At 38.6% G+C, this 19,586-nt stretch overlaps 1 protein-coding gene across 2 annotated transcripts in view; it reads left to right on the forward strand.

The window, feature by feature from the left end:
* Spata6 (spermatogenesis associated 6) overlaps positions 1–19,586 on the forward strand; it is a 95,623-nt gene that overhangs the window by 16,671 nt on the left and 59,366 nt on the right. For both annotated transcript variants that reach the window (XM_075944797.1, XM_075944798.1), the window contains exons 2-4: positions 1,002–1,139; positions 2,279–2,327; positions 19,062–19,103. In XM_075944797.1, the coding sequence (XP_075800912.1) occupies positions 1,002–1,139; positions 2,279–2,327; positions 19,062–19,103 (229 nt within the window). The remainder of the gene's footprint in view (positions 1–1,001; positions 1,140–2,278; positions 2,328–19,061; positions 19,104–19,586) is intronic.

Raw genomic sequence — 19,586 nt, forward strand, 5'->3', positions numbered from 1 at the left:
ACAAACAAACAAAAAAAACCCAGAGGAATCTAAAATGTCTGAAAGACACTTAAGGAAATGTTCAACATCCTTAGTCATCAGAGAAATGCAAATCAAAACAACTCTGAGATTCCATCTTATACCTGTAAGAATGGCCAAGATCAAAACCACTAATGACAACTTATGCTGGAGAGGTTGTGGGGAAAAGGGAACACTTCTGCATTGCTGGTGGGAATAGCCCCTTTGGATGTCACTGTGGTGATTTCTCAGATAATTAGGAAACAACCTTCCTCAAGACCCAGTAATACCACTTTTGGGTATATATCCAAAGGATGCTCAATCGTGCCACAAGGACACGTGCTTAACTATGTTCATAGCAGCTTTGTTTGTCATAGCCAGAACCTGGAAACAACCTAAATGCCCCTCGACTGAAGAATGGATAAGGAAAATGTGGCACATTTACACAATGGAGTACTACATAGCAAAAAACAATATGGTATATTGCATTTTGCAGGAAAATGGACAGAGCTAGAAAACACTATTTTGAGTGAGGTAACCCAGACACAGAAAGATGATTATCACATGTACTCACTCATAGGTGTTTTTTTTTTTTATTTTTAACATAAAGCAAAGAAAACCAGCCTACAAGCCACAATCCCAGAGAACTTAGACAACAATGAGGACACTAAGAGAGACTTACATAGATCTAATTTACATAAGAAGTAGAAAAAGACAAGATCTCCTGAGTAAATTGGGAGCATGGAGACCTTGGGGGTGGGTTGAAGGGGAGAGGAGAGAGACAGGGAGGGGAGCAGAGAAAAATGTAGAGCTCAATAAAATCAATTTTAAAAAATAAAGTGACAGGTTTCTAAGAGAGAAGGAAATAAAAAGGGTACCTCACTGAACTCTGAGCATTTGAGGTTCCTGTCCCAGTGGACAGCAACTTTTCCCCACCACGTTCATTTGTGGGATAGCTCAGTGCATTCCAGTGCTGTTACAGCTGCTTGTCTGATTGCTTCCAGGTCACTTGTCCAGGAGTGGTGCTGAAAGACAAGGAGGACATCTATCTTAGTGTCTGCGTGTTTGGCCAATACAAGAAGACACAATGTGTCCCAGCCACTTTTCCACTGGTCTTCAATGCCAGAATGGTGTTTGAAAAGGTGAGTCAACAATCAGGTCAAGTATTAACAAACAGAGATCAGTGATTCCAGTTTTGAATAAAATCCTGCAACATAAACATTATCACTGACTAGGAAAGCTGTAACACATTTAGACTTTTTGAAAATATTCTTTGTATTATGCATTGAGTCGGTTGCCTGTTCTTTATGTGACTCAGCCTGTTTCTACAACACCTTAGTGGGCTTTGTACAAAGCATGGCATCTTGAACACTGAATAAATAATTACTTCTGTACAAACTAAGGCCCAAATAGGTGAGCACATGTTGAGTTTTTCCTAGGAATATCTGTGCTTTTCTGTTATACTGAGTGAGTTCATTTCCCTTAAAAGGGGTGCTTCTGGTAGCTATGACCAACCACAACCCCTTCCTTCCAGGCTTATCTTGTCTTCCAGTTTTCCCTCCCTCCTCCTTCCCTTTCCTCCCACCCTCTTTCTTGCTTTCTTCAAGAATAAAATAGCCCACTGCAGGTACTGTGGTAGGTACTGATGACACATAATAAACAAGGCAAGGCCATCTCTTCCTGGAGCTTAATAAATGCAGAAAGGAAGGATGAAAGATTAGGGGAGATTTTTTTAATGCCAAAGAAGACAATATATTTATACAAAGTTTGAATGAAACTGAGTTACTTGAAGGTCTAGGAGGAGAGAATTCTAAGTGGAGAGCTCACAGACAGAGGTTTCTTGTGAGGAGTTAGCCTGCTGAGGTGGGGTACTTAGATAAGATGATCCCAACGAGCACAGGTAAGAATTCCAGTGGGTGATCCTGGAGAGGAAAGCACATCCAGTTACAAATGTATTTTGTGAAATAATGGGAAGTAGAGAGAAATTTCTGGAGATTTGTTTGGAGGCCTGGCATAGTGATTTACTTCTGTAACCCCAGGATTTGAGGGACTTTGGCAGAAGAATTGAGAAATCAAGACCAAACTGGGCTACTTAATGAATCTTCTCAGGAACCAAACCCAAACCAAACCAAAACAACAAAAAACCCCAAACAAACCAAGATTTTTCTTCGATTGGGAAAGAAAAGACACTTTGGGAATGGGAATGGGAAAGAGTCTGTCTTACATCTTCTTGGCTTCCTCTCCCTCCCTGCCCTGCTGTGCCCGGGCCCTCTTCCTGCAGGTGTTCCCCGAAGCAGTAGACCCTGGAGATGTGGTTGCCCAGCTCGAGTGTAAGTCTTTAACTTTTAATTACTTCTTGAAAAGCTCTTTAGAAGTATCATCCTATGATATTTGATTTGAGGTTAAGTAAAAGTTTAAAAGGTTTAGTAGATTTTAAAAAAATGTTGAACTGAGATATTTTCATAATTTAAAATATTTTAAAATAAACATGAGCTAGAAAAACACTTATCTTTTTGCTGTAGATAAACTGAGACTTTTTCCTCTTTCTGTTGTGGTCTATGACACATTAAGAGTTACTTACATAGTTTTGGTCAAGATGGTGGGGAGTGTTTCGATAGAGTTTCTTGACAGGTGGAGCAATGTCTTGAAAATAATACTGTTTAATGTGTGGGTAGAGAAAGGCAAGAGACTCAAAGAAGCTCAACATGGCCTGGCTGAAAATATCTGTGCCTCAAGTTCAGTAAGTAACAGTTATTTTTCAAAGCTCAAAATGACAGTACACACTACCCATAGGGCTCAGCTGGAAACAGCTACCCAGACAGCAGTGCTAGGTGTACACTTGGGAAGAACCCATCAGCCTCTGGTTTTAAAATGAAAGGCTGGCATTTATGCTTCAAAGTAGCAAGGGTCTGAGATCACAGACTGATCTTCACATCTCAAAAGGCCAGCGATGCTGGGCATCAGTATGTGTGTCCCCTCATGCTTCCCCTCACTCCCCACCCCTGAGGCAATGCAACAACTTAGAAACACGGAACCAGGCAGCAAGATAAAATTTAGGACAGATGGTGCAAACAAAGCACCCTGCTTTCTTTCATGGGATTTTGGGCCAGTGGCTTATCCAGACAATGCTTTGCACCAGGGGCCAGTATCTTACTTCCTTACTCTTCTAGGACCTGCCACTGTATTTTCCACTGTGCTAAAATAAGCTTGGTGGCAACTGTTGCCTGTAGGCCTCTGTATTTACTATTCCCTGGACATCTTGTTTATTATGTGGGAAAGCATATCTTACAAGTATTGAGGGTGATTATTTCTCTCATTTTGAGATTTTTCCCAATTGACAGAAACTGTTTCTCCAATATTTGGTTAGAAATTTTAAGGCTATCAGATTACTAATTACTGATGATTGTTTTTGAAATGTGTCTTGATTTCCCTGAATCAGTTTTTTCCCTTGAGCCCCTACTCATGCAGTGAATTTTGCTTTCCACCCTCTCACATGTCTTCAGGTGTTGAGAGTCCATTGTTCTTATCTCTTTACTTTACTTTGCTCTGTCCTTATGGCATGTGGTTTGTCTTTAGCAACAGCAACCTTCACGAACTATTTTCTTTTGGTCTTCCTTCTTGTACAGTCTTTTTTGTTCCCTAATGATTTCTAATATGAAAAATAAAAACTACACTGAGTGGAGACAATATTCAGTGGAGTGACGCCATGTGCCTATCACCTTGCTTCACGAATTATTGAGGTTTCATTAATCTTATCTCTTGTTCCAATATAGTTGGGCTGTTTTCATGTGTATTTTATACATTGTATTATTTTACTCCAGGTATGGAGCAGATGGGAGCTCTATAAAAGAATGGTCCCTGTGCTGTGTCACACTTAAGAAAATGAACAGTCCCTCAGTAGAGTCAAACATTTCTTCATCTGTCCCCCAAATGTCTAAGATAGCTTCTTAAAATGAGGATCTTCTCAGACTTTAGCTCCGACATAATGTGGCTATTTATTTCTTTAGTTTCTTTTTATCTATAATGGTATTCCACATTTTTCTGTTTGTTTTTAATGCTGTGAATGATTAACTAGGCCATTCAGAATGCCCTGTATTTTATATTGGCTAATTGCTTCCTTACCGAAGATCTGTCTGGCTTGCTTATCGCTTGTATTATATAAGGTGCTAATGAACCTGGAAGTGTTTGGATTCAGGCTTATTTCACTCCATTTTATTGTTTGGAAAGAATCCTTGATAGTCGGTGTTGTGTGCTTATTGCACCATATCAAGTGACATGACTATCTTGTCCTTAGTGATACAGAGACTGGTCATTTGACACTAGGTAGCACCATCCTGAAACTTATTATAACTTTCTAATCAGCTTTTGATCTGCTAGCTTTAGCATTCACTGAGAACTTTGTTTTTACTCGGGGTTTGTAAAATTCTTATTTTTTATAATGCTGTCATTCTTTTGTATTTTTTAACAAGAGGTTTTTGTATATTGTGGTAGTGGTGGTGGTGTGTGCGTGTGCTCACATAGGCCTAAAGTGGATGTCTGGTGTCCTTCTGGACCATTCTCCACCTTATATATTGAGAGAGGTCCTTCCTGTCACTGAACCTGGAGCTTGTACTTAAGGCTAATCTTCTAGCCAGTTTACTCTGGGAAATCCCATGTCTTTGCCTTCTGCATGCTGGGATTATAGGTGGGTACCATTTTCCCCAAAGGTATTGCCTGGGTTCTGGGGAACTGAACTGTGGTCATTAGCTTATATGAAAAGTGCTTTGCCTGCTGAACCATCTCTCCAGACTGTGAAAATTTTCTTTTTATTGTTTTAATTGAAAATAATTTTTATATAATAAATTCTGACCACATTTCCCATCCTCTCTACCTCTCTAACTCTAAGCCTTTAAACAAATAGATACCTCCCCAAATAAAATTAAAAATTTAAAAATAAAAAAGAACAAAAATAAAGAAAAAGCAGAAACACATAAATGTCTTCAATTCCTAGAAACACATCTACCTGGGACTCTTTATAATTTTTTCTTCTCAGAGGTTCAGCTCTTCTGAAATACAGTTCCTATAGAAAATGCAGGGCAAGTCTTTATCATATCTTTTGGAAGAGGGAACTGCTTGTTGGTGCCTGGCTGACTGGCTAGCTTAGACCTGAAATAATGACTCAGAAAAACCATATTATTCTGGATTTGTCTTTATTGCATATCTGTAATTCTTTACTGTCCAGGAGCACTTTTTAAAATGCTAAGCTCTTCTTAAAACTCAAGCTGTGCCATTACTATGGTATATACGATACTTCCTGCTTGCCCCACCCTGCCTAAAACTTATGCTGCACCATTATTAGGGGAAATATGGAAGTACCTGTTTGCCCTGCCCAGTCCAGCATGGTGGAGCCACTTGTGCCTCTGAGTCATGCGCAGTGCCCCACTTCCAGGCACACAGCCGACCATGGTCCACATTGCTACCAAGTAAGCACTAGCACATTGTTCACAAACTCTATCCAAATGCTCATTTTTCCTGAAAGAGTCAGAGTTCATGCTAGCAGCATGGCCCATGGCCAGGAAGCTTCCATTTTGAAGCCACGTGGCTGCTATCCCTGAATCAGTAAGACCTCTCTTAAAGGAGCCATAGCATGCCGCCTCAAGCAAAGCCCATTCGGGGGGAAAATGTGACTAAACTTTGTTTTTTAGTGTCTAGAATTTCTTTTCAAGCCCTCTCAGGTTTTACATGGATTTAGTCTACTACATTGGTGTATTAATTTGTTGTAAGAGGGGGCTGCTTATTGATGCTCAGCCACCCAAAATAATCTCTTAGAAAACCATGTTATTTGCAATACTGTTTGGCCAATAGCTTACGCATTTTTCTAGCTAAACTCATATCCTAAACTAACCCATCTCTATTATTCTGCATATTGCCATGTGGCTGTGGCTAACCAGCTAAAGTTCCCAGCATCTGTCTCAGGTGGCAGATCCATGGCTTCTCCTAACTCCACCTTCCTCCTCTCATGCTGTAGGCCAAGCCAGTTTTCTTTATTCATTAACCAATAAAATCAACACATAAACAGAAGGACCTCCCACACCAAATATCTTTTTTCTTGTTAAATAGTTTTAGCAAAACTTAAACATCATGGAATTTATCCCTTGTAGTTAACCAGTTTTCAGATTTTATATACTTTCAGTCCCATGTCAGATAAACTTGTTTTTTACTTCAGTTAATTTTTTTATCATTCTTTATATTTTTGTCAGTTAAAATTTATAGACTGAACCAGGCGGTGGTGGCACATGCCTTTAATCCCAGCACCTGAGAGGCAGGCAGATAGATCTATGTGAGTTCAAGATCAGCCTGGTCTACAGGGGCTAGTGCTAGGACAGGCTCAAAGCTATAGCAAAACCTTGTCTTGAAAAACAAAAACAAAACAGTTTATAGACTAATTTTTATTGTCTAAAAATAGATTAAAAAGTGTTCTATTAATTTCTAGTTTTATAATGTTGTTTCTTCCCCTGTAGCACAGTGGTGACACAGAAGCAAAAGGTCTTTTCTTTATTCTGATGCTGAGGGAAACATCCAGTCTTCCACAAGATGTGATGCTGGCTCCAGGTTTTGCTGTCCAGCCTCATCTGAAGTTCTGTCACATTTAGAAACTGAGAAAACGGTTTAGAATTTTTATCGTGAACAGGTCTTGCTTGTCAAATGCCTTTTCCAGTTAAGATGACAATGTATTTTTCCTCTATTATTGTTTTAATATGGCTTATTGTATTAACAGGTTTTCCAGTGCCAACCCAACCTTTCCTGTTCTTATACAACTCACACCTGGTGATGCTAGAGAGCCTTCTTATATATTTGTGGATTCAGTTTGCTAATGCATTTTTATGATTTCATGTCTGTGAGGGGCACTAGCCTGCTTGTAATTTCTTATTCTTTTTTGTTCTGCTTTATTTGTTATAGCTGTTCAGGCATCACTGGCTTCACAAAATGAATTGAAAATGTCCTCTCCCTTTTCTGGGAAGACTGGGTAGAGTTTATGCTATTTTAACGTCAGCAGTCAGAATTCATCAGGAGCCACCCGACACCAGGCTTTTCACAGTGGGAATGCTTTAGGCTGTCCTCCGAGTTCTCATTACCTTCAGAGTCAGTGCTGGTGCTTGTGTTCTTGGGACCCCCACCGACCATTCTAGGCTGGCTGTTTACTTTCTCAGTTTCTCTTTAGAATCCTCGTAATTTTGATATAACAGTGATGTTCCTTCTTTTTTTCCACTCTAGATTTTGTTCATTGATTTTCTCTGTTCTTTCTTTGCTGGGTTAACAACAGTTAATGAGAACCATTGTTCTCAACCTGTGGGTTGAGACCTTTTTGGGGCTTGGATGATTATTTTCATAGATGTCTCCTAAGAACATTGGAAAGCACAGATATTTACATTATGATTCATAACAGTTAGGAAGTAGCAACAAAAATCATTTTATGGTTGTGGGTCATCACACATAAGGAACTGTTTTTTTTTTAATTTTTTATTTTTTTTCCGTTTATTTATTTATTAAAGATTTCTGTCTCTTACCTGCCACCGCCTCCCATTTCCCTCCCCTTCCTCCAATCAAGTTCCCCTCCCTCATCAGCCCATAGAGCTATCAGGGTTCCCTGCCCTGTGGGAAGTCCAAAGACTACCCACCTCCATCCAGGTCTAGTAAGGTGAGCATCCAAACTGCCTAGGTTCCCACAAAGCCAGTGCGTGCAGTAGTATCAAAAACCCATTGCCATTGTTCTTGAGTTCTCAGTAGTCCTCATTGTCCGCTATGTTCAGCGAGTCTGGTTTTATCCCAGGTTTTTTCAGACCCAGGCCAGCTGGCCTTCGTGAGTTCCCTATAGTACATTCCCATTGTCTCAGTGTGTGGGTGTACCCCTCGCGGTCCTGAGTTCCTTGCTCGTGCTCTCTCTCCTTCTGCTCCTGATTTGGACCTTGAGATTTTTGTTCGGTGCTCCAATGTGGGTCTCTGTCTCTGTCTCCTTTCATCGCCTGATGAAGGTTAATATTCAGGAGGATGCCTGTATGTTTTTCTTTGGGTTCTCCTTATTTAGCTTCTCTAGGATCACTAATTATAGGCTCAATGTTCTTTGTTTATGGCTAGAAACCAAATATGAGTGAGTACATCCCTTTGCTGGAGAGGTTGTGGAGAAAGGGGTACACTCATCCATTGCTGGTGGGAATGCAAACTGTGCAACCACTTTGGAAAGCAGTGTGGCGGTTTCTCAGGAAATTCGGGATCAACCTACCCCTGGACCCAGCAATACCACTCTTGGGAATATACCCAAGAGAGGCCCTATCATACAACAAAAGTATATGCTCAACTATGTTCATAGCAGCGTTGTTTGTAATAGCCAGAACCTGGAAACAACCTATATGCCCTTCAATGGAAGAATGGATGAAGAAAGTATGGAATGTATACATATTAGAGTACTACTCAGCAGTAAAAAACAAGGACTTCTTGAATTTTGCATACAAATGGATGGAAATAGAAAACACTATCCTGAGTGAGGTAAGCCAGACCCAAAAAGAGGAACACATAAGGAATTGTACTAATAAAGGGTTGCAGCCTTAGAAAAGTTGAGAACCACTGGTCTAACAGTTTATTAATTATGTGGATACATTTAAGAATCAAGTTATCAGTTTTAATGATTTCCTTTCATTTTTCTTTACTGTTGCGTTGATCGTCATGTTGATGTTCACTGTCCCTTATATCTACATTTTGTAGGATTTTCTCTTTTCTAGGTCCTTGAGGCAGAAGCTTAAATGACTGACTTTAGTAACTTCTTTCCTTATGAAATAAGATTTAAAATTGTGAATTTCAATATACCCACTGATTGTTTTTTGTAGCTTTTATTAACTAATATTATTATTAATAAGTATGTCTATTTTGGTGTTATCTCTCTTATCTTTAGTTCTTTGAAATATTATTTTATTTCCAAACATTTGGGAACATCCTATATTTCTTTCTGATATTGATACTGAGAATTTAATTTATACGATTTCAGTCCTTTCAAATTCATTGTGAGTTGTTTACTTGTCGTTAAAGCCTGTCTTTGGAAATGTTCCCCCAACACTGTGTATTTGCTGGCATTGAATAAGCTGTATCTATCTGCAGTCACACATCACTCACAGCAAGGGGACATTCTGAAATCATCATTTTGTAAACATCATAAGTGTGCTTAGACACTCTAGGGCAAAGTCCGTCCAGTAGACCCATTGGCTACAGACTCATGTAGTATTTCATTATTCTAAGTATCAGACAACTGTAGAATCTTGGTAAATATTTATATCTAAGCTTCTCTAAACATAGAAAATCACAACAACTATTGCTGAGATATAAGTATTTCAGCTGTCTATAATCCTGTGTTACATCAGTTACATCAGTGATATCACACAATCTTATATGAGGTTTGTTATCAACAGAAGCATTTTTTATGTGACACATGCCTATATTTCTACATTTTAGTTCAGGTAGGCCCCTAGCGTTCAGGTCTTCTATATTCTGACTTCATTTTAGACTTTTTTTTTTTTTAGTGGTAAAAAAAGCTTGGTTCTTTGAAGACGAAGCAATGGTTATGTGAAGGCCTAATTGCATTTATGACACTCTTTGATTTTCCTAACTATGTATATTATGTCTCTGTCAACTTTTGATATGCCAAGTGTGTAGAAGGAATAAATATTTCGTTTGTGTCATGGAACAAGCCGATTGTCAGTTTATTGCCCCTCAGTTACTAAATTCAATCCTTTTCCTTATTCTGTAGAAACTGATTTGGGTCCCTTAAATATTTCTTTTTGATGTGTTCATTAGAAGGCCCTGGAGAAATATTACAGGGGAAATACTACTTCCAAGTATGGTGAACTCACTAGACATTTTCTTTGGAAGCAAGTTTCTCAGGCCTTTGTATTTCTCAGTGCTCAGTAATTTCAGCACACGGTAGCCAATCACCACTTCCCAAGCCGTCCTTGCTGGATATGCTTTTCAGTGAATTGCTTCTGGAGAAGAGTCTCCCTGTGAGTTGCCTCCTTGGTACCCTAGAAGAGGAATTCTAGCAAATTTTAGAGGGCAGATTCGAGCTACCTAGAGTGACTTCTTGGGTGGACCAAGGTGGTACCCATTCCACAGTATCTAGATACCATCATTGGGATGGAGGGCTTGGGAAGGCTTTCTTTGGGTGTTTTGTCTGAGCCCCTAGGGTTACTGACTGCATGTCATCTCTTATCACCATGTTCTTTTAAGCTATCTTTATATCTGCTTAGGCAGTCCCCCTTATTTCTTAAGTACTCTGTTAGAGTTAAAAGGATTTTTATATTAAACTTAGCCTGATCTCTTATGATCAGATTTAGACTGATATATTTATTTTGAGACTAATGTAGTTGCTTTCCCCTTTGTTATGTCATATATCTTCCCGAATCTTGGCTTCATTTATATTAGGAAAGTAGCTGTCATTTTAAAGAATAAGTAAATGGCTTGTATTCCATGTTTTACCTCATGTTGTGAGACATCATCAAAATATGAAGGGGGATGTAATTTGTTGTTAGATTGGCCTATATATGCTTTACAGTTTTAAGAACCACAAAGATTTCTAATGGAAGGGAGTAAGTAGAAAGGATGGGTAGTGTGGGGGCAGCCAACACCTATCTCTACAGTGAGCTTCCATTGGAGCCAGCCTTTAAGCTTCAACACAGCATCATAACAAGTGACAGAACTGTTCACTTCAATGAAATGTAAAATCGAATCTCCCTAACAAAGACAAAATCTGCGAAAAGGAACGTTGCTGGACTAATGTGGGATCTTTCAGAATTTGCACCTACTTATTTTACTACTGGGATGGCGAGTTACATTTTGTCAGAATATGGGCCATGATGAAGCTGTGTGAGATTTCTGAGAGCTTGTGAGAAAACTCAAAGTAAACAAGGCAAGAGTCTTGTAACCTCTGTTGTTCTATAACAGGGATTTGTTCTTGGAATATGCTTTAATGTCCCTCTCAGGTGTAGCAAATAGTGGGATTACTTTAGATTGCCATCACCTTACCCATTATTAGAATGATGTTTCTCCCAGCTGTATACAGCCTAAACTCAGGTGGTTTTGCCCTTGTGACTGTATACAACTTGAACTCGAGTGAACTTTGCTCACGTGACCCTGTTTAACCCTCAGAATGCCCTCAGAATAAAAACTGTCTGATGCCCTGAATAAAAATGGCTATGGCATAAGACTTAAGTCCACCTCACTTTTAGGCTTCACACTCTCATGTTCACATGGCCAAACAGAGTGGCAACACCTATCATTCCCAGTTGTGTAAGAATGCAAAACTATTGTGTGCTTGCCAATCTAAAATCCATTAGTAAGAATATGTTATCTAAAATCAATTTGAACATTGTCCAAATACTGAAGAGGATCCCAAGCCTTTTCACAGGCTGTCAAATAAATGGGCAGATCCCATACTGACGTTAGATCAAGAGATTCCAGTAGTCCTTGGACATAGGAATTACTTAAATGGTCTTTGTTATCATTGATTGTGACTTATTATTACTCTACTATTATTATGATTGGTTTTACTTTAGAACTAACCACTTCCATTTCACACCCATCTGCTCCTTTGGGGAGTTTCCAGAGACTCCAAATCACTGTGGACTTTAGGGAAATATACATATAGTGCATTCTAGTTACTGTTACCCCCACTCTCCCAGCCACCCCAATTCCCTTTGTCTCCTCTGCCCCACCCATATGGCCTTTTCTCCAGGTCATCTTGATTTGTTTTGCTCTGTGGCTCACTGAGTTTAACTAGGGTCATCTATGTGGCTATGAATTTGAAACTTATAGGAGAGTGGTGGTGTTATCCGTGGGTTTGAACTTGAGACAGCTTAATTCATTAGGAGACAATAGTTTACCAGGGAGTGAGAGGGACCTATGAGCCCCTCCTCAATCCGTGATTGGCTGTTGACAGGTTCAGTCTTGTGCATGCCCATTGATGGCAGTGGCAGCTCCTATTCAACCATGATTGCATTCATTGTATCCGGACAATAATACACAGCTTCACAACCCTTCCCTATATCTTCTGGCTCTTATATTCTTGCCACCTAGCCTTTTCTAAAATTTTTCCTGAAACTTTGAGGAGGTTTGCTATAAATATAAATGTACATCCTAAAAATTTAGATCCTAGAGGTAGGCATTTCGAGTTAATTATCATGGTGGTTTGTGTCCTGGAGCAGAGGCTAACAGCATTCTGGCTCTTCTGCATGATGTACTTAGTGCACGTTTTTTATTTACTGCGCGTGATCAGAATTTCTGGGGTATTGTAGTGCATTTAATGTGTAACTCACGCTAACAATACATGTGTAAATGACAACTTTTACAGAGGAAGATCCCATACTGTTATATAATAAAGGGCAGCTAGAAAATGAGACTAATTGTCCTGCATGGTCTAGGAGATTTGTTTACTTTAACTTACTGTTGGCTTCCAGCAGATCAGTTCCATATAAAGCTTTCCTTTAATAATTTAATATCTTTCTCCCCAAAGTATTTTTAATTGTAGTAAAATATACATAACATAAAATTTACCAACTCAATCATCTAAGTGTACAGTTTAGTTGTATTAAATGCATTTATAATTTTGTGTGACAATCGCCACCATGCATTCCTCTAACTCCCTAATTTATCATTCACCAAATTTAAGGCATGGTCATGGAGGAGATTTCTCCACCTGAAAGAGCAGGCTCAGCTTAGTTACATAGACACTGTTCCACTGAATAAAAGAAGGAGAGCTATGAGGGCTGGAGAGATGGCTCAGTGGTTAAGAGCATTGCCTGTTCTTCCAAAGGTCATGAGTTCAATTCCCAGCAACCACATGGTGGCTCACAACCATCTGTAATGAGGTCTGGTGCCCTCTTCTGGCCTGCAGACATACACACAGACAGAATATTGTATACTGTATACATAATAAATAAATAAATATTAAAAAAAAAAACTGCAGCGTGAAGCAGTGGCTTTATTCCCCTTCACCATCCATTCTACTTTGTTTATATGACAATAGAGAAATGCCGTTTATCAATGGTACCTTCAAGGTGCATGCCATAGAATGTCAGAAGTTTCTTCCTCCTAAGGTTGAGTAATATTCCACTGTATGTTTATAAGACATTTGCTGCTTTCTCTATTGATGGGTATTTGGGTTGTTTAAATATTGTGAATAATGTTGCTATGAAAATGGATGTGTAAATATGAGTGTTTTCAGTTTGGTTTTGTATATTTCTATATGTGGAATATCTGTATTCTATTTTCTTGAGCATTTTTGGAGAAATCAATATACCATTTCATAGCAGCTATAACATTTTACATCCTCAACTACTGCAGGAGCCTCATAATGGATGTGAGATCATTTTAGTTCTGATTTAAATTTCCTTTGTTGTTAGTCATGTGATAAAACTTTTTATGTGCATATCATTCATATGTATTCCTTCTGGCGCAATGCCTATTCAAGTCTTATAACCATTTAAAATTATTTATCTATATTTTTTGTGTGTGCAGGTGTTTTGCATGTGTGTATGTCTGTGATCTACCTGTGTGCAGTGCTTGTAGAGGCCAGATGAAGACACTGGAGCCCCTGGGACTTGAATTACTGAGGTTTGAGCTGCTATTGGGTGTTGGGAATTGAAGCAGCTTCTCAGGAAGAAAAGCCAGGGCTTGTGACCATTGTGCTGTCTCTCCAACCCCTTGGCCATGTTTTAATTGGGCTGTTTCCTTTTAATTGTTAAATTTTAGGAGATTTCTGTTTCTATTTATTCTGGATATTAAATTTCTTAAGAATATTGAATTTGCTAATATTGTCAACTTCGTGTTGACTCTGGTCTGCTGGCATCACGTTGTGACAGATAGAGAAATCTAAAGTCTTCTATGTCTTTGGTGTCTTACCTAAAAAAATCATACCAAATCCAATATGATAAAGCTTTTGTCTTACATTTTCTTCTATGAGTTTTAAAGTTTTAAGGCTTAGATTTAGTCCTTGGTCATTTTAAGCTAATTTTTATATGTGGTATTCTAGGGAGTGGTGTAAACTCATTCTCTTGTGTATATGCACACTTTTCCCATTGCTACTTATTGAAAAAGTTCTTTCCTTACCGTCGGCATTGCACCTTATCAGAATTGCCCACTTAAGGATTTATTTCTGAGTTCTCTCTTTTATCTCACTGGTCTATATACCTGCCTTAAAGGTAGTTTCACGCCATGTAAGCACAGCTCATCTTGTTTTCCAATTTGAATGCCTTTGTTATATTTTTCTGGCCTCCGTGCTCTATGCTGTTGTTGAATAGATACAGAGCATCCTTGCTTTGTTCTTGATCTTAGAGGAGAAGCTTGCAGGCTTGATTATTAGTGGTTTCTGTACTGGGAAAGCCTGTCCCCAGTGATGTAGATCCTCCAGCAAGGACCCGTCCCCAAAAGGTTCCATAGCCTTTCCCCAAAGGGGACCAAGTGTTCAAATATATGAGCTTCTGGAGGACATTTCTCATTCAAACCACAGCATCCACTGTGTATTCTGCTAATGTGAGCTTATGGACGACATTTCTCATTCAAACCACAGCATCCACTGTGTATTCTGCTAATGTGTTGCTGAATTTTGCTTCTCGTATGTATTGAGAGTTTTAGCATAAAGGATTTCTTTTCTGTAATTTTCTTGTGTGTTTGACTCTGGTTTTAGGGAAATATATCTCTTATATAATAAGACCAAATGCCATCTCTTCTTCCACTTATTCTAACAAACTTGAGAAAGATAGTGAAATATATCAGGTCTTTATTTCTTAGGGGATTCTTCACTGTTGTGAAATATCATTATTAAAGACAAATTTCCTTTAGCATTTTGTACATGTCAGCATCTGACTTTCTAGTAACCCTGTCTACTGCAAGGATCTTTAAAACTTGATTTCAAAATGCTAAGTTGCTTTTCTCATGCTGCTTCAAAGACTTTTTCTTCTAGTTAATTGAGCTCCTTGGGTGTTTATATGAATGTAATTCATGAAATTTGGGAATTTGTAATCTTCTCACTGCCCTCTTTTTGCTTATCTTCTAGCATATTTTATCTTTGGCAAGTGGTCTTTATGTTTTGATTTCCTGAGTAACCTGCCAGTAACTCCAGCACTCCATCCTGTCCCTGCTTTTCCATCCTTGTATGGATCAGGGTTTCTTGTATGTCTTCTGGTGTGACATCTTTTGTAGTTGTCCCACTCTTCTTAGATAGTGCTCTTGGTTTTGTTTTTCTCTCTTTGATGATTTGAAAGTCTCTATTATTATACTCATAAAGCTTTGAGATTGTTTTCTAGACCTGTGCCCCTACCAATAAACCCACAGGGCATTCTTCCTTCAGTTCTCGTGTTCTGGTCTCTAGCATTTCTGTTTGTTCCTTTCTTAGAATTTCCATCTTCGCTAACATGCTTTTATAACCTTTCTGTTTTTGCATACTGCTTACGTTTTCTACTACATCTCTTTGAATTTTATAGCTTTTAAAATTTGTGGAGCTTTTTTGGTAATATGGGGTGCCAATTTGTTGGGGGAGGCTGCTTGTTCGTTCCCAGCTGCCAAGACCTGAAATAACCACTCAGAGACGATATTATTTGCATTACTGTTTGGCCAATAGCTTAAACATATTTCTCACTAGCTTTTACATCTTAAATTAACCCATTTCTATTAGCTTATATTTTACCACAAGGGTCATGGCCTACCAGCAAGTTTTGGACTGACAGCTTGCATCTTTCTCCTCTGGAGGCTACATGGCGTCTTACTGACTCTGTCTACTCTCTCTCTTATCTCTGTTCAGATTTCCCACTTGGCTTTACTCTGTTAAACCACTGACCAAAAGCAGCTTCTTTACTAACCAATAAAAGCAACAGATATACAGAAGGACTTCCCCCATGAGTCTTGTACATGCTTGGCAAGTTCTTTACTCTATAGCCTTTGAGGTTTTTCTTTTCTTTTCTTTTGTCTTCTTTTTTTTTTAAAGGTTTTGATTCTGTCACTTCACTGTCCTCATTTGTGTGACCCAGGTCTCTTGTTCCTTCATGTTTAGTTTGCCATGCTCTTTGTTGAAAGCCAGTCATGGTGAACTGAGGAAAAACTTTTGTAGCTGTCCACATTAATGGGTTGACAAGGTCTGAGGAGACACTGTTCTGTCTTTTGTGAGTGGAGCTATTCTTTGATGAGCCCATGTGAACTCTACCAGTGCTTCTAGGCCCCACGTCTCCCTCGGACGGGATGGCTGGATAGCTGAGCATCTCTTTTCTGTCACGGACAAAAATGGTGATGCTGTAGTCGAGAGTGTCACCTACTCCTGGTAAAGCCTGGAGTTGGCTAGAGAGGGACTCCCTTTTTGCTGGGTCAGTTAGGCCTTTTAAAAGAAAAAAATAGATAGAACCCAAGGGAAAAGATTTTTTCCAAGAGAAGGCCTTGTTAGAAAGAATAGAATGCTCTGGCATACTTCCAGATGTTTTCTTTTCTCTAGGAGCCAGAGAAAACTTTTCTCCAGCATTCATAGTGAGGATCCTGAGGTAGAATGCAAAACTCCTCCCCGCAAATCTCCTACAGAGACCTCTGCTTATGTATTTCTATTCTATTGTGATTCCTTGTATCCATCCATCTTGTCCTATGAGGTCACCTTCCCGGGGTACACTGGAAGGGTTGCTTATCTCCAGTTTTTAGGCTAGACTAAATCCTTTTAAGCCCCCCACACACCAGACTGTAAGTCCTATAGCAAATTTTAAGGCTGTGTCTTAAATGACGTTAAGTTCCTGTCATTGGTGGCATGAGTATGTCGAAGACTTAGTTTCTCCATCTTCTAATTTATTTCCTTAGTTTTTAAATCCCAATGATCTATCTTTCTATATACCCCTTTGATTTATTTTGAATTGCAAATGCTATAAACATGTTGAAATAATTACTTGAATTATCTTAATTCAGGCTGAATTTGAATTATTTCAAAACTGACTATATTTTAGTTTATCCTTTATAAAAGTAAAGGTTTTGTCTTAGTTACTTTTCTACTTCTGTGGAGAGGTTTCATGACCACAGCTACTTATGAAAGAAAGGATTTAATTGGAGGCTTATTACAGTTTCAGAGAGTGAGTCTATGTCTGTCATGGAAGGGGACATGGCAGCAGAACCATGGCAGAGAGAGGGGGGGGGGAGGGGAGAGGGGAGAGGGGAGAGAGAGAGAGAGAGAGAGAGAGAGAGAGAGAGAGAGAGAGAGAGAGGAGAGGAGAGAGAGCCAACTATAATGGCATGGGATTTTGAAATCTCAAAGCTCACCCTTAGTCACAGTCCTGTTCCAATAAGGCCACACCTCCTAATCTTCAAATATATAAGCTTTGGGGTGACATTCTCATTCAAACCACCACAGGTTTGATCTTCTACGAACCAAGTCTGTTCATCAGCCAAGTTTTCAGGTTCTTGCCTTGATTTCCTAACACCTACTTCTGGACTCCCTCAGGCCTACTTCCGGACTCCCTCAGGCTGTGGTTTTATATGGGGCTGTAGTTGAGTATTTTACTTTCCCAGTTTGATTATGTACTCTAAGGTTCATGTTATGTATGAGCCTATCAAAAGTCACACGTCAAGATTTATTGCCTCTTAGCTGCCTGTCAGATTTATCATATACAAGAAAGAAAAAATATCCCCTAAAACCAGGCTCATCTCTCTGAATTTCCTTTTTACACCAAGCTTCTGTTTTACACAGTTTTTGTGCTTAGGTGTTAGCATTTATTATTTATTTATTCATTTTAGTTGTCTGCCTTTTCCAGTTGATTCTAGAAGGGACCTTGTTCTTGGATTATTTATCTCCCAGACTGCTGTATTTTTAGCTCTGCTGTATTTTTAGCCTTTGCATATTCTGTTCCTTCTGCTTTGAAAAACTCTATGCCCCTTGCTTCTCAATTCCCAGTTCATATCACTTAACTCTGGCTATATATGAGTGCTGAAGACGACATAGAACTTTCCCTGCCCTCCTGACTGGCTTAGATATTTTTATTACAGTATCTCATGACTCTTCCATGCTTTCAGTGTACTGTGTATTATGACTACATACTCACTGATGATTTTATTTCACCTAATTTTTATCTCCTTTGTGGAATTTACGACTCTTAGAAAAAAATCTGTGGTCTCAGTACTCAAGGATCTAAGACAGAAAGATGACACACTCTAGGCCAACCCAGGGCACACGGTGAAGCCCCGCCTCAAGCAGGTGAACAGTAAAGAAAGGTGTAAGAGAAGAGCCACATCTATATTTTTCATAATAGCTCCCAGCTATGCATTAAGTGGAAAATTTAGAATTTCTTTATAGGTGGAATATATGTATGAAGGGTAGAATGAGACTCCATGGAAAATAGCAGAAGTTAAAGGAAGGAAGCAGTTAGCCTTTCAATGCATTCCCAGAGGACAAAGATGATTTATTTCTTTTCTTAGTTTTAAAAATTTATCTAAAATATTTCAGAAGGTATTTTATAATGCACATAACTTGTTATCATTCAGATTAATAAATATATATAACATATTTATAAAAACATGTACAGACTACTAGGAGATAAACAAACATGTAGTCTAGTCAGTAATTATTTTGACTTTTAACCTTTTATATTTATTTATTGTATGTGGATCACTTGTTCTTATGTTATGGCACGTGTGGAAGTCAGAGCTTTAGGATAGTTGTTTTCCTTTTTCTATTATGTGGGTCCCAGGTATCAGACTTGGGTCCTCAGACATGGCAGCAAATGCCCATGCACACTGATCCATCTTTTGGGATGCATTTTGGAAAACAAAGAAGAAGGATATAAGAAAAAGGAGCCATATTTATTTTTTCATTGAAACTACAAGTTATGGCATAAATGGAGAAAGTAATATTTCTTCATAGATGGATTACATGGATGGAAGATCAAATGAGACTTCCATTCATGGAAAACTGCAGAAGCTAAAAGAATGGATGAAGCAATTATGTCTTTGTTCTGAGTTCTCAGAAGTAGATTAACTCATCGTCATTGACTCTTTGACTTAACGAGATTTTTCCTTCAAACTTTCAGATGATACAGCAGTGTTCGAGTTGATACAGCTAGTTCCACCAGGTATTGTATTACTTATTGATAAGGCAACTCATCAATGAAATATTATTTTTATTTATGTATTTATGCATTTATTTATTTATATTAGTATATACTGTTACATATGCATGTATGCTTGCAGGCAGAAGGCACCAGATTTCATTACAGATGGTTGTAAGCCACCAAGTGTTTGCTGGGAATTGATTTTGGGACCTTTGGAAGAGCCACCAGTGCTCTTAACCACTGAGCCATTCCTCTAGCCCCAATTAAATATTTCTAAAAATCTCTTCTCTCCTCTTCCTACCAAATAACAGCAGTGCTTATTTTCTGAACCATTGATTCATTATGTATATGTCAAAACAACAAGCATAAATGCCAATTGATTCTGAATGCATTGTTCTGAAATTAAATATCTTAAAATAATTAAAAATGCAAAATAATATCTTTAAAAATTTAGGATTTTTGACAGTAATGCAAAGTGATTTTTCAGTTTTTGAGATTTAAAAA

The sequence above is a fragment of the Microtus pennsylvanicus genome, chromosome 13, assembly GCF_037038515.1.
Source record: "Microtus pennsylvanicus isolate mMicPen1 chromosome 13, mMicPen1.hap1, whole genome shotgun sequence".
Lineage (NCBI taxonomy): Eukaryota > Metazoa > Chordata > Mammalia > Rodentia > Cricetidae > Microtus > Microtus pennsylvanicus.